Here is a 14196-nt window from a genome sequence, read left to right as displayed (position 1 = left end):
TCAAAGTGGTATCATCTGCATATCTGAGATTGTTAATGTTTCTTCCAGAGATTTTAACTCCAGCCTTGGATTCCTCAAGCCCAGCTTGTCGCATGATGTGTTCTGCATACAAGTTGAATAGGTAGGGTGAGAGTATACAGCCCTGCCGTACTCCTTTCCCAATCTTAAACCAGTCCGTTGTTCCGTGGTCTGTTCTTACTGTTGCTACTTGGTCGTTATACAGATTCTTCAGGAGGCATACAAGATGACTTGGTATCCCCATACCACTAAGAACTTGCCACAATTTGTTATGGTCCACACAGTCAAAGGCTTTAGAATAGTCAATAAAACAGAAATAGATGTTTTTCTGAAACTCCCTGGCTTTTTCCATTATCCAGCGGATATTGGCAATTTGGTCTCTAGTTCCTCTGCCTTTTCTAAAGCCAGCTTGTACGTCTGGCAATTCTCGCTCCATGAACTGCTGAAGTCTACCTTGCAGGATCTTGAGCATTACCTTACTGGCATGTGAAATGAGTGCCACTGTTCGATAGTTTGAACATTCTTTAGTGTTCCCCTTTTTTGGTATGGGGATATAAGTTGATTTTTTCCAATCTGATGGCCATTCTTGTGTTTTCCAAATTTGCTGGCATATAGCATGCATTACCTTGACAGCATCATCTTGCAAGATTTTGAACAGTTCAGCTGGGATGCCGTCATCTCCTGCTGCCTTGTTATTAGCAATGCTTCTTAAGGCCCACTCAACCTCACTCTTCAGGATGTCTGGCTCTAGCTCACTGACCACACCGTCAAAGCTATCCCCGATATTGTTATCCTTCCTATACAGGTCTTCTGTATATTCTTGCCACCTTTTCTTGATCTCTTCTGCTTCTGTTAGGTCCTTGCCATCTTTGTTTTTGATCATACCCATTTTGGCCTGGAATTTACCTCCAATGTTCCTAATTTTCTGGAAGAGGTCTCTTGTCCTTCCTATTCTATTATCTTCTTCCACTTCCGCGCATTGCTTGTTTAAAAATAATTCCTTCTCTCTTCTGGCTAACCTCTGGAATTTTGCATTTAATTGGGCATATCTCCCCCTATCACTGTTGCCTTTTGCTTTCCTTCTTTCTTGGGCTACTTCTAGTGTCTCAGCAGACAGCCATTTTGCCTTCTTGGTTTTCTCTTTCTTTGGGATGTATTTTGTTGCCGCCTCCTGAACAATGCTGCCAACTTCTGTCCAGAGTTCTTCCGGGACCCTATCTACTAAGTCCAGTCCCTTAAATCTATTCTTCACCTCCACTGCATATTCCTTAGGAATATTAGTGAGCTCATATCTAGCTGATCTGTGGGTCTTCCCTAATCTCTTTAGTCTGATCCTAAATTGTGCAAGAAGAAGTTCGTGATCGGAACTACAGTCAGCTCCAGGCCTTGTTTTTACCGACTGTACAGATGTCCGCCACCTTTGGCTGCAAAGGATGTAATCAATCTGATTTCGGTGTTGTCCATCTGGTGAAGTCCATGTATAAAGCCGTCTCTTAGGTTGTTGGAAGAGAGTGTTTGTTATGCAGAGTGAATTGTCTTGGCAAAATTCTATCAGCCTATGTCCTGCTTCATTTTGTTCTCCCAGGCCATACTTACCTGTAATTCGAGGTGTCATTTGACTGCCCACCTTAGCATTCCAGTCTCCTGTGATGAAAATAACATCTCTTTTAGGCGTGTTGTCCAGTAGGTGCTGCAGATCCTCATAGAACTGCTCTACTTCAGCTTCTTCAGCATTTGTGGTTGGGGCGTATATTTGGATCACTGTGATGTTAGATGGCTTGCCCTGAATTCGAATTGAGATCATTCTGTCGTTTTTTGGGTTGTATCCAAGCACTGCTTTAGCCACTTTACTATTAATTATGAAGGCTACTCCATTTCTTCTGTGGTCCTCTTGTCCACAGTAGTAGATCTGGTGGTCATTTGATGTGAAGTGGCCCATTCCAGTCCATTTCAGTTCACTGACGCCCAGAATGTCTATCTTTAATCTTGACATCTCACCAATAACCACATCCAATTTGCCCTGGCTCATAGATCTTACATTCCAGGTTCCAATGGTGTGTTGATCCTTAGAACATCGGATTCGCCGTTCACCACCAGCACCGTCGGCCGCTAGCCGTCCTTTCGGCTTTGAGCTAGCTGCGTCATCACGTCTGGGGCTAGTTGAGCTCATCCTCTGTTCCTCCCCAGTAGCATTTTGACCATCTTCCGACCTGGGGGTCTCATCTTCCGATGGTATACCAACATATCTCTGGTTGTACTGATCCATTTAGTTTTCACGGCAAGAATACTGGGGTGGGTTGCCATTACCTTCCCCAGGGATCGCATTTAGTCTGACCTCTCTGTCATGACCTTCCCGTCTTGGGTGGCCCTTCACGGTTTAGCTCATGGCATCATTGAGGTACTCAAGCTCCAGCACCACGACAAGGTAACGATCCTTTGCTGAAGAACAGTATAACTAGGATTATATATATCTAGAAGTAGGTATTTAGTTTGCATGAAGTTTTGCACCCCAGAAACAGGTTGTGGTGCTCTTCTATTTAGCCTCAGGATATCCAGGTACCTGCAGTAGCCTTGAGAGCCCTTTTATCAGCCTTTATAGTGCCTGCACCCTTTTCCTGAAGAAATCAGAATTGAATTGAATTGAATTAGCAATGTATTGGCCATGGCTGTTCTGTTCCAGGCTGAGCAAACATACCAAAGTGAGTTGTATTTGGTTTATTGATGAATTGTGCCTCAGGCAAACACAAAGACAGATAGAAAGTTGGCTGAGTAGATGCACACATGTTCCAGGAACTATACATGGAAGCAAAGTTGTGCCTGTTAGCTGGGCGCAGCACAGAGTCATGCCAAGGGAGACAAGCAGTGGGGTTAGAAGGTGGGCAGCCAATGTAGTGCAGGTTTAGGAAAACAGGGTAAGCCAGTGGGAGAGAGGCAGGTATGGTCAACGATAGTCCAGGAATCAAACACCCAAGAATATTGTAAATCAGTCTAGGTTGTATTGCGAAGGGTCTAGAAACAGAGCAGGAAGAGGGATACATCGGTGCAGATCCAGCATTGGTGAGTTGTTTCCAATGGACAGACGGTCTCTGGCGGCTGTTCTTCAGTAGCCCAGCTGCAGGCATGGCTCATTTAGGGGCATTGGTATTCTTGTTCCTCAAAGAGTCAAGCAAATCACCTTTCCTCTGCACTCAGAAGGTGTTGCTGCTGTGTCTTCAAACTGGGCCCCTTGCCAGGATCTGGCCTCTCATCAGCTGAGTCCTCTCTTGTCAAGTCAGCCTCAAGTAGTTGATTGCCCTTTGGCTCCTGAGGTTGGCAGTTTGATGGATTAGGCCCTCCAGCTTCTGATTCTGAGAAGAGCCCGTAACAATGCCTTTGCATTCATGTCCCAAAACAGTTCAGAAGCTTTAATTGCTATTAAGTTATTAAGCCATTATCATTGCTTGACTAGGTTTGGTTTTGTTTTTTGCATAGCTGATCATAAATTTAGTTTTTCTTTGAAGAATGAATAGGATGATACAAGGCCTGGTTGTCTTAATTTGGGAGCAGGTGCACCATGAACAAACACGCTATATTGACCTCAGTATGAAGTCTACCAATTATGGCTGATAGCTTTTGCTTAATAAATACTTAATTTAATAAGTATTTTTATTAGCTTATGCACAGGAGCATTCCGGAGAGAAATCTGATAAAATCAGCCAGCAGGTAAAAACGTCTGTTTTTGGTCCCCAGGGTTCTATGGTGTTTTGTCCACTTCTAAACTTTTTGCTCGTCTTTTTATTTGGCAGTGCCATTTCCTTAAAAAGTAATATGGATTCCTAAAAGGTTTTTCCCCCCCTCTCTTTATGGTTTCTTATAGAACATCAAGGGACCTATAACTGATACTACTGTGTAGTTAAATAAGTTCAGGGGTATATTTCTGGAACTTTATCCGTCATTTTAGATGGCTTCAGCTAATGGTTAATCTTGAATACAGAATTTTCCTCTTACCATGTGTCTTGCTTTTCCTTAATTCTGTAGGTTCGGGAACTGGAAGCAGAATTGGAAGATGAAAGGAAGCAGCGGGCTTTGGCTGTGGCATCCAAGAAGAAAATGGAAGCAGATTTGAAAGACTTGGAAGCTCAGATTGAGGCAGCAAACAAGGCCCGCGATGAAGCCATCAGGCAGTTGCGCAAACTGCAGGTGCACAAAGCAGCTCTTAAAATCTGAAAGGACAAGGGAACCCACCTCTAACTTTATGAAAATATTTTCTGCAAAACTCTTTTATCAGTCTTTCTTTAACAGAAGGGAGGACGAGATCTATTTCACACGTTAATATATTATATGATAATATGTAACGGAAATAGATACTGTACTCTGGGTGTATAGATTAGCCTGAAGCAATGCAGTTAAGTTTCTCAAGATTCAGAGGGAAAAAAAAAACTTTTTTTAAATTTCCAGGCTCAAATGAAAGATTATCAACGTGAACTAGAAGAGGCCCGTGCATCTCGAGATGAAATTTTTGCTCAGTCAAAGGAAAATGAAAAGAAGCTCAAAGGGCTTGAAGCAGAAATTCTTCAACTCCAAGAGGTATGATGTTAAATGCTTCATTATGGATAAATTGCTAATTTGATAGTACTTATGGTGCCTATTCTGTAAGACAGAATTCTGGAAAAAGGAACGTGTTCCTATAATTCATATAAGAATATTTAAAATTCGGAGGATGATCAGAAAGTCTCTTGAAATATACATCTATATCTATCTATCTATCCATCCATCCATCCATCTATCTATATACTGTACACACACACACACACACACACACACAGACACACACACAGAGTTGTAATTGAAATTATTCAACCCCCATTGCAAATCAGGTTGATTGTCAAAACGTACAGACTTTCAGCTATTTGCAATGAACAAACAGTTCATTGCATTTTCAGTTGAATTTGGGGACGCCACTTGAAGCATTCGTTGTGTTGAGCTATTTCAATTGCTTTTGTTTGATTTGTTCATTGCAAACAGCTGAAAGTCTATGTTTTGACAATCAACCTGATGTGCGATGGGGGTTGAATAATTTCAATTACAACTGTGTGTGTGTGTGTGTGTGTGTGTAGAGTATGATGAGAACATGACAAGAGAAAGGCAAATATATACACACAGTCCACGCAATTATATACAGAACTTCTGAAGGGACACAGTAGTAGCCTCATAACTGGATGTCCAGTTCAGCTATCCAGGCGATTGCTTCTGGTGTTGCTTCATGCAGAGCTTCTAAGGAGCCAGGGAACGCACGTTGTGGGCAGTCTTGCACAATATGTTTAATAGTTTGCATATTGGCACCGCAGACGCAACAAGGAGAATCTTTCCAGCCCCACTGATACAGAGCAGAGGCACTCCTTCCAGTATCACATCTGATTCTATTCAATTTTGTCCAGACAGAACTATAAATACATATGTTTAAAATCTCTTGTATCATTTTTCAAGTAGTTAGTAGGCAATAACACAGGATGTCTATGGTAGTTAAGCACTGGGGAAGAGTGTATTTATATCAATAATTATATTGAATTTTGAGCTATTGAGTATGATATAGTAGCTCTCTATGAAATGTCTGAAAATGTCCTTTCTTGCCAAGGCTTCTGAGATGCTAGTAACTATCTTTTCAGGAGCTTGCAGCTTCAGAAAGAGGCAGACGACATGCAGAGCAGGAGAGGGATGAGCTGGCTGATGAAATTGCTAACAGTGCTTCTGGAAAGTAAGTTGGCTAGATGAACATTTCACTAACAGCAGGCCTTAAATGATGTATGTCAATAAATGCTGGAGTGTAAGAATTGATAACCATGGGAGACTTCCTGGCTTAAATTTGTAGTTCCCTCTGTTGCTTCCATATCTCTATAGATCTGCCTTGCTTGATGAGAAACGCCGCTTAGAAGCCCGAATTGCACAGCTGGAAGAGGAACTGGAGGAAGAGCAGAGCAATATGGAGCTCCTCAATGATCGTTTCCGCAAGACTACGCTACAGGTGCTCTCTTGCACTGCAGGTGTTAGCTGAACATTTTGTTTGTCTTTCCCGTTAAGGGGCGATAGATCTAAATAACTGTTCCTGTCTTCCTAAAGATCGACACGTTGAATTCTGAGTTGGCTGCCGAGCGGAGTGCGGCCCAGAAGAGCGAGAATGCTCGCCAGCAGTTAGAACGGCAAAACAAAGAGTTGAAAGCTAAGCTTCAGGAACTGGAGGGTTCAGTCAAATCCAAGTTCAAGGCAACCATTTCAGCACTAGAAGCGAAGATCGGGCAACTAGAAGAACAGCTGGAACAGGAGGCAAAGTAAGCAGGGTTTTCCAAAAAGAGTGTTTTTGGAAGGGGGAACTATGATTTATAGAAAGCAACTTCTTCAGACTTGGGAATTAGGACAAAAATACATGGATCTGTTGCTCTACCATCTTTTAATTAAGTTAGATCATTCAGCAGAGGGTAAGTAGTCAAAATTTTGATGATGGTGTAAGAATTTTGAGGGTCTTGAAATCACCTTTGTTTCTTTATTGCTGTGAAAATATTTAAGGTGGATTCTGTCGCCTTCTATTTGCTCAAAAGGAGGAGACTTGTGTGACTATTACTTTCCTAGAACAAGTCCTTCCCTCTTGTTTCCTGTCTCACTTCAGAGCTACATAATTATTGAGATACTTCCCCTTATCAACACTGATTTCTTCACCTTCCCACAAATAAATTAAAAACAAACAAATTAATTTCCAACGCAGGGAACATAGATGCTTGATATAATAATGGTTACTTTGTTCCTGACGTCTTTTATGCTTTTCCGCATACCTTTACTAGTATCATTCCCTTTTTTTTAAATTTGTGGAAAAATGAAGAGATCAATATTGAGCAAGTAGGAGGAGACAGCATGTTTAGATACTTCCAGTCAAAAAGTTTCACAACCCTTGTTTTTTTTCCTAAAGATGTGATTTGTTGTTTTAATATTTTTGCGCTATTTAAGTATAGACCTTTTCTGTGGATACCCGTGATACCCAATCACTTAATTGCTCTTAAAAGTGTTATTGCTGCTTTCATTAATTTCTTTAGGGAGAGGGCAGCAGCCAATAAGCTAGTGCGCCGCACAGAGAAGAAGCTGAAGGAGGTATTTATGCAGGTGGAGGACGAGCGCCGACATGCAGACCAGTACAAGGAACAGGTGAGGAAGCGCCTGCTCTGCTTGGAACCCCAGTCACTAAGAAGCTTCCATTTCATCGCCTGTTGTGCAAAAAGGGATATTTAGTAAGTTGTTTGAAGCACCTTCTTTTAGGCATGGCCACAGACCATCTGATCCAGGGCTGTGGAAGTGGCCTGATTCATCTGGGTCTTACACAGATCAGGAGTGGGGATTTGGAAAAGGCGAAGCTCTGTTTGTCCGTAATATTGCAAAGGGAAAGCATGCGTGGCTGTAACTTCCTTCATTTGTTTCTTCAGCAGAAATTTGCAGGAGAGCTAACGTCAAGCTCTTGGCAGTCGGTTTTATCAAAAGCAAGATTTGCACTGAGTCTTTTTAGTAAGGTTATTGAAAAGGAAAGTAGTCAAGTTAGACACCTGAGTGTTTCCCCATCTGGCTGTGAACAGATGCTGCAGCTAGGCCTGTTAGCAGTGAAACATACCAAATTGCATGGACGGTGCAGAACAGCTATGGGATGTGCAGCCTCTCCCAGACATTACCTGAAGCAGGGGTACCTTTTCCTCTTCATAATGAGGAAAAGGCCCTCAAGGTTTTGCCCTACCTTTACTAGATGAGCAGCCCGTGGCATCAGAATGGTCACTGTTACCTGGGCAAATCCATAAAAAGCCCTGTGAACATGACTTGAAGATTGCAGACCAAAAAGTTCCTAATCTTAGGGGTTCAGACCACTCAGTGGGTTTGAATGATAGTGTGAAAGAATGACAAGAAGTGGAACATGATTCAGTGTTTTATTAATCCCTCCTTGTTGGGGACTCATTTTGGTGATCTTCTCTAGATGGAGAAAGCTAATACAAGGATGAAACAGCTCAAGCGCCAACTAGAAGAAGCAGAGGAGGAAGCTACACGTGCTAATGCATCACGTCGTAAACTTCAGCGTGAATTAGACGATGCTACTGAAGCTAACGAAGGCCTTAGCCGAGAGGTCAGCACCCTGAAGAATAGGCTAAGGTGAGTTATGCGACAGGAAGAGCAGAGGAGTTTGGGTGTATATGACCATGTAATTTCAGAAGAAGGTCAATCAGAAATGAATGGTAGTAAAATGTTGGGTTGATCCTCATTTCCAGTTGCTCCCCTCTCCCAATAGCTTGTCCTTATTGTCTATGACTTACAATGTAATACTGTTAGTAAACCAGAAGGGTGTATCATGCTTCCAAAGGTCTGGTAATTAGCTTGTGCTGTTTCATATGCTGGAAGTTGACTGCTCATTAAGTGACATCACTTTTGTAGGACTCAATGTCCTAGGCTATTTATAAGCGCTGATGAAGTGGTTGTAGCCTTAGCTCCATATCTGATGCAAGCAACAGTGCCATGAGCCTTATGCAGGAGCACACTCTGCTGTGATTAGAAAACAACTGGTGGGTGGGGGGGGGGGTTGATCTGTGCTGGTTGTTGATTACTGCCTGGTTGATTTCAGAGCTTTTCTCTTTAAAGCAAAGGACTTTCTGTTCCAGCAGTCACTGACTTTATCCTCTTGCAGGAGAGGAGGCCCAATTACCTTTTCCTCCAGCCGATCTGGAAGGCGCCAGCTGCACATTGAAGGAGCTTCACTGGAGCTGTCAGATGATGATGCAGAGAGTAAAGGGAGTGATATCAATGAGCCTCAAGCTGCCCAAGCTGAGTAGGGTGTCCTACTGTGTTATACTGCCAACATTCCCACAGTGTAGCTTCTTTCCCTGTGTTTGAAAGGAGGAGGACTTACTGGCCACCAAACTGCCTTGTGGCCTAGACCTGCCTTGGGCAAAACTGGCCTAGCATTAGGTCGTGTATTGCAGGTCAGTCACAGCATTATTGCTGCCTGGCTTTGCCATATTGTAAACTGTTTTGGATATAGGTAACACTACTTACATGTATTAAACTGTCTCTGTTCAGTGCTTTTTGTTTCAAGGTATCCATTGTAAAGCCATTTCCTAAGGCACTGAGTGATAGGCGGGTGCGCCCTCTGTCCCAGGCAGAAACTTCTGGCAGCTGACTATGCCTTTTTTCTATGCATGCATAGCTGCATAGCAGTGGCACTCCATTTCTTTTGGTTTTCTCTTTCCTGCTTATTTGCAGGACCTTGTTCCTATCATTTTCTGGCTGACACAAGGTCACCTGACTGTGAAAATGTCCTGAGGAGCTTTAGTTCACATCATACCTAGCCAGCTGCTTATACTACTTAATGAGCACTTGCCCACCTGGGCAATCTCATGTCTTCCTGCTCTGGACATCATGAATAGTGGGTTGACCTGGATAGGCTGCTGACCATTTTCTGTCTTGAAGTAGTATTCCATATAAGATGGAGATCCTCAGCCCGGAAGTTGGATGACTTCTCCCAGAACTGTTTTCTTGCTGAAGGGCTGGGGATGGGAATGCTAGCTGAAGTTCTTGCCAGCTTTCTTGGTGCCCATCAGTATATTTGCTAGAGGTAGCATGTAGACACTGCCTGTAAATGAGCACACCAGTGGAGCTACCCTCTCCTCATTTTCAGCTTTCACTTGGGTGAAACGCATTTAGCTAGTGTCCTTTTTGTCCTAGCTAAGGATTGACATTTACAGAAAGTGCCTTAGACACTGCAGTACTAAGACAATGTTTCATATATAATTTGCCTATAACGATGATTCAGTCTATTAATTTTTGATCCTTCATATCATGCTGCATCTCCTAGTACAAGTGGTATTATCAATCTTCAGTGATAAGGATGAATCAGTGTTAACTACAGAATCTTGAACTCTTGCAACATGCTTGAAATAATATTTTCTTTGGTTAAAAGCTTTAACATATGTTACAAAGCTTTTGTTTTTGTGCATTTGGATATTTCTTATTCAAACTGGCTGTTGACCACCAGGCATCTGACTGCAAATACCTTGTTTCTTTGTATCCCCATATTTTTAGACAATGATTTTTTTGTAAAGACAATAAATTTATTCATTCTAGAGACTCATAAATGTTTGGGGTTTTTTTAAAAAATAAAAATGGCCTTAAACAATACCAAACACTCTCAAGTTTGTTTCATGGGATTCAGATCTTCTCTAAAGACTAATTCTGGAACAAAATGAATTTTAGTCAAAACTGAATTTACCTTGAATCTATTATTTTAATAATTCACTTCATTCCTAAATGTTTTGTTAATATTTTTTTAAAAAGTGAATTTTATTTGGGAGTCAGCACAAAGCGGGGGACGCTCATAAATGTATAATAGAATACGGTAAAGCAGAGATACAAATGACTGATATATTTCATATCTTGAATACAGGGAGTCCTTGGGTTACTATGGTAATTGGGACCAGAATTTCCATTGCTAAGCAATGCAGTCATAAAGTGTGATGCCTTGTGACCACATCACTTAATGGTGGCAATCCTGGCATTCCCGTTGCCGTTGTTAACTGAATCCCACCAGATGTTAGGTGAGGACCCACCCTGATTCAAGCCGTTCCCAGCTTGGTCCCTCCCAGCAGTTCCAACTATGTTATGTTACATTTCATAGAGAAGCAACTTTACCAGTAAATGCTATGAATAGTAAATGGTAAGCATAGATTAAGAATACAAAATGTTCTGAGGTACCATGGATATCTCAAAGGGGCATATGTTTCCCATAGTGCTCCAGAAAATGTAGCTGGTTCATCGTAGGACAACTGATACGTATTTAGACTTTTGTTGAGAAAGATTAACATATTCAGGATGTTACATTAAGGATGTTACTTCATAGGCTGTTGTCAAAGTCAGGAATGGGGAGATGGCTTTACTTGTACCATCAATAGTTTAATACAGAAGTAGGGAGGGGTTCACTTTATCAGTTATTGAGACATGCATTTGAGAAATACACACTTATTTTAGTCCTCTCTCCACTATCAGTCATTTGACATGAAGCTGACAGGTAAGGATTAACTCCACCTCTTCTAGCTAATAGGCAGGGCTTAAAGAGCTTCTTCCTGTCCAGTGGAGGAAACTTCTTTCTTCTGTCATATGCGCCATCTTCTAGCAGAGGCAGTGGCTTTCCATCAATTTTATCAGCTGAGTATTTAAGAGTGACTGAAAGCAGAAGATTGGCATATGAACAGCAGCAGCTGCATGTGGCTAAGCCAGAAGAATGGCCTAGGAGATGGGGAAAGGAGTGTTGGGAAGAGCCCAATTGGGCCTCCAGAGGTGGAGGAATACAAAGGTAATGAGCAGTAGTGCCAGCTTAGAGCCTGTCTGTAACCCAGGACTGAAGGTCACTTTGAAATCAACAAATCAGCCATTGGGCATCACCTTCCCCCATCAGCAAGGAGGAACACCAAGAGACAACTTGATCAGGCAGTTGGAAAGCTGAGGCCAAATATGTGGTGGTTGCTATCAGAGCAGGCAGGTAAGGCAGCAGAAGGTAATGTGGCTGATGTCCCCTAGAACTCCTCCCCCTGCCAAGCAGGTGAGGCACTAGTGATCGCAACAGCAGTGGTCCTCCAGCAGCTAGTTCTAGGATAGAGGCTGGGAAAATGATAAGGTAGCACTCAACCTCCCAAGGCTTCAACAAGGATGAATCAACCAGTTATTCACCAGCAGGATGGCAGGAGGATGCTAGAAGCTGCTGGATATGGAGGTGTGCCTTGAGAATGAGGACAGCCCCAAGAAGGCATGAGTTGGCCTAGTGATTCATAGCATGGCAAAAGGTTAGAAAAAAAGGACAGTTTTAGTTGTGATTTGGTTGTACATGCAAGACATGGGAGCCTTGAGCGCTTTACCATTCCCATAGTGATAGTTTTTTCAGCAGTATTATAGGCAACCTTTGTTCATAGACAATCATCTCTTTCAACTTCCATTTGTTCGTTCATTCCCATCACCTGCCTATCTGTAGGGCGACACTGGACCCTAGCCTACATGTAACAGTGCCAAAGCAAGGTAATGCAGTTCCTCCGTTGATAGCTGGTTTAGCCAATTATACACATGAAATATCACTCAGAGAGCTAAGGGACATCAGATGGCAACCTAACAAGGCAGGGTGCTTCTTCCAAAACAAATCAGGGCAGGGAACATCATCTCATTATAAATCAATTGTCACAAGATCTTGGGTTCTCAGGAGATGATCATTTTCAGCACACAAAACCTTTGTTTCCCTTTAATTGTAACATAGGTAAGATAAGGAAAGTGGTTTTGCTGCAAGAAATGCTTCTTAAGCCAAGCATATTTAGCTAAGTTTTTTAAACAATAGTTCACCCTATTCTATCTTCCTGCAGCTTTTGTGATACATGGGAACTAAAGCAATTATATGCCTTTCGAATGTTTCAGATTTATTTTCAAATTATTTCACTGCTTGTAATGTAGCTTAATTTAGCTAGTAGCTATTTCTTAAAATCCCTCTCCCAACTTAAGAGTTAAGCAAGGGTATTAATTACATTTGGCTGGCAATTTCTCAGGCTGGTAGGCAGGTATCTTTCTCAATTTTCACCTGAAACATAATCCCTTGACACATCTCTTCCCATCTCAAAAGACTCCATTTGTGGTCTTTGGGACACTCCAAAATGCTTTACCAGTCTTCCCTTGGGTTACTCTGGAGTACTGCAGTGGATTTGGGTCTGCTCTAGAACAAATAAGTATTCAATTACTCTAGAGTTATCTAGTCCAACATGGTGTGCCAGCCTTCTCTTCTCCAGAGTCCTGTTCTAAGTCTTAACTATCTCTTCTCTTCCTGCCAGCAGCCCCATTTTACTTTCTTCTCGACAACTCAGCCAGTTTGGTCTAGTGGTTAAGGCAATGGGCTAGAAACCAGGAGACTGAGAGTTCTAGTCCTGCCTTAGGCATGAAAGCTGGCTGGGTGACCTTGGGCCAGTCACACTCTTTCAGCCCAACTCACCTCACAGGGTGGTGGTTGTGGGGAAAATAGGAGGAGGAAGGAGTATTAGGTATGTTCGCTGCCTTGAATTATTTATAAAAATAATAAAGGCCAGATTTTAAAAATGTCTAAAAAAAACCCTCCACCTTTCCTGAGAGACATTCTCTTTGTGTCAAAAGTTTATTATCTGTTATTCTCCCAGGCTGCACTTCAGAGTAGGACAAAGTTTATGTCTGGACAGTCTAATAACAGGATGGCAAACAGTGCTCAGCTGCTGCATTTTTTCATCAACAGCCTGCTGTACTGGAAAACAGTATGACCAGTCCTGAAATCACTTTCAGAAAAAGGTGCCCTCAACATTACAATAAAATCCTTTTAAATCAAAGGCAGATGCTGATCAGAATGCCTTTAGAGGGAGTCCACATATCTAAGGACATGGGCAATGAAATGCCTCCTTTGTATCAGTGGAATATACACGGGAGATTGCTGAGTGCCATGGCAGACTGGTTAAATCACTAACATTGATCACAGGGAGAGTGGGTTCTCCATCCAATTTTAATAGAACCTTACAAGACAGGGGTGCCTGTCAGCCTGTTTGTGACAGTGGACAGTAGACAGATGAAGACCACTTCTCAATTCCAACAGAGCAGATGAGATTGACACCCTGATAGGATAATTCTATTCCTGTCCTTGGCAACACTATTCAAGTGGCACACAAGGGAATTTTTTTAATGGGGGGAGTGGGTGTGATTCTGATTGTCCCATTCCAGATAAAAAGGCATGAGAGGAACACCAGTGGTATCTTCCCAAATGTCTGAACCTTCTGTCTCAAGATCTATTACTGCCCAGAGTAGCTAGAACTGCACCCAGAAATTGGATTGAGCAGTCCCTGAACAGATATTCAAGGTTTGGTACTACAGACCATCTTGATCCCAGGATGATTGGTCACCACCATTATCTATCCATTGACTTGGCATGACTTTGGACACTGGAGCAAAACAGAGCAACTTGAAGTACTGGCACCAGGGGACCTTGAACTATTGGGCTTCCTACAGGCAAGGTTGGAGAGCGGGCACGCAGTGATCAGGCTGTACAGACAGGTGACTTCTTTAGGCTCCATTCTTCAGGATGATGAGCAAAGGAAACTTTCAGGCCACTTGTACATGCACTAATCTCTTAGGGGAAAC

At 42.4% G+C, this 14196-nt stretch overlaps 1 protein-coding gene across 2 annotated transcripts in view; it reads left to right on the top strand.

The window, feature by feature from the left end:
* The window catches only part of MYH10 (myosin heavy chain 10), a 93361-nt gene extending 83221 nt beyond the window's left edge, over positions 1-10140 (top strand). For both annotated transcript variants that reach the window (XM_063292586.1, XM_063292585.1), the window contains 8 exons: positions 4036-4197; positions 4456-4584; positions 5664-5752; positions 5896-6019; positions 6115-6323; positions 7080-7188; positions 8000-8172; positions 8702-10140. In XM_063292586.1, coding sequence (XP_063148656.1) covers positions 4036-4197; positions 4456-4584; positions 5664-5752; positions 5896-6019; positions 6115-6323; positions 7080-7188; positions 8000-8172; positions 8702-8846 — 1140 coding nt within the window. In that variant the 3' untranslated portion in view covers positions 8847-10140. The remainder of the gene's footprint in view (positions 1-4035; positions 4198-4455; positions 4585-5663; positions 5753-5895; positions 6020-6114; positions 6324-7079; positions 7189-7999; positions 8173-8701) is intronic.
* The last annotated feature ends 4056 nt before the right edge of the window (positions 10141-14196 follow it).

Source organism: Candoia aspera, chromosome 2 (assembly GCF_035149785.1).
Source record: "Candoia aspera isolate rCanAsp1 chromosome 2, rCanAsp1.hap2, whole genome shotgun sequence".
Taxonomy (NCBI): domain Eukaryota; kingdom Metazoa; phylum Chordata; class Lepidosauria; order Squamata; family Boidae; genus Candoia; species Candoia aspera.
This window is presented reverse-complemented; position numbering and strand designations above follow the sequence as displayed.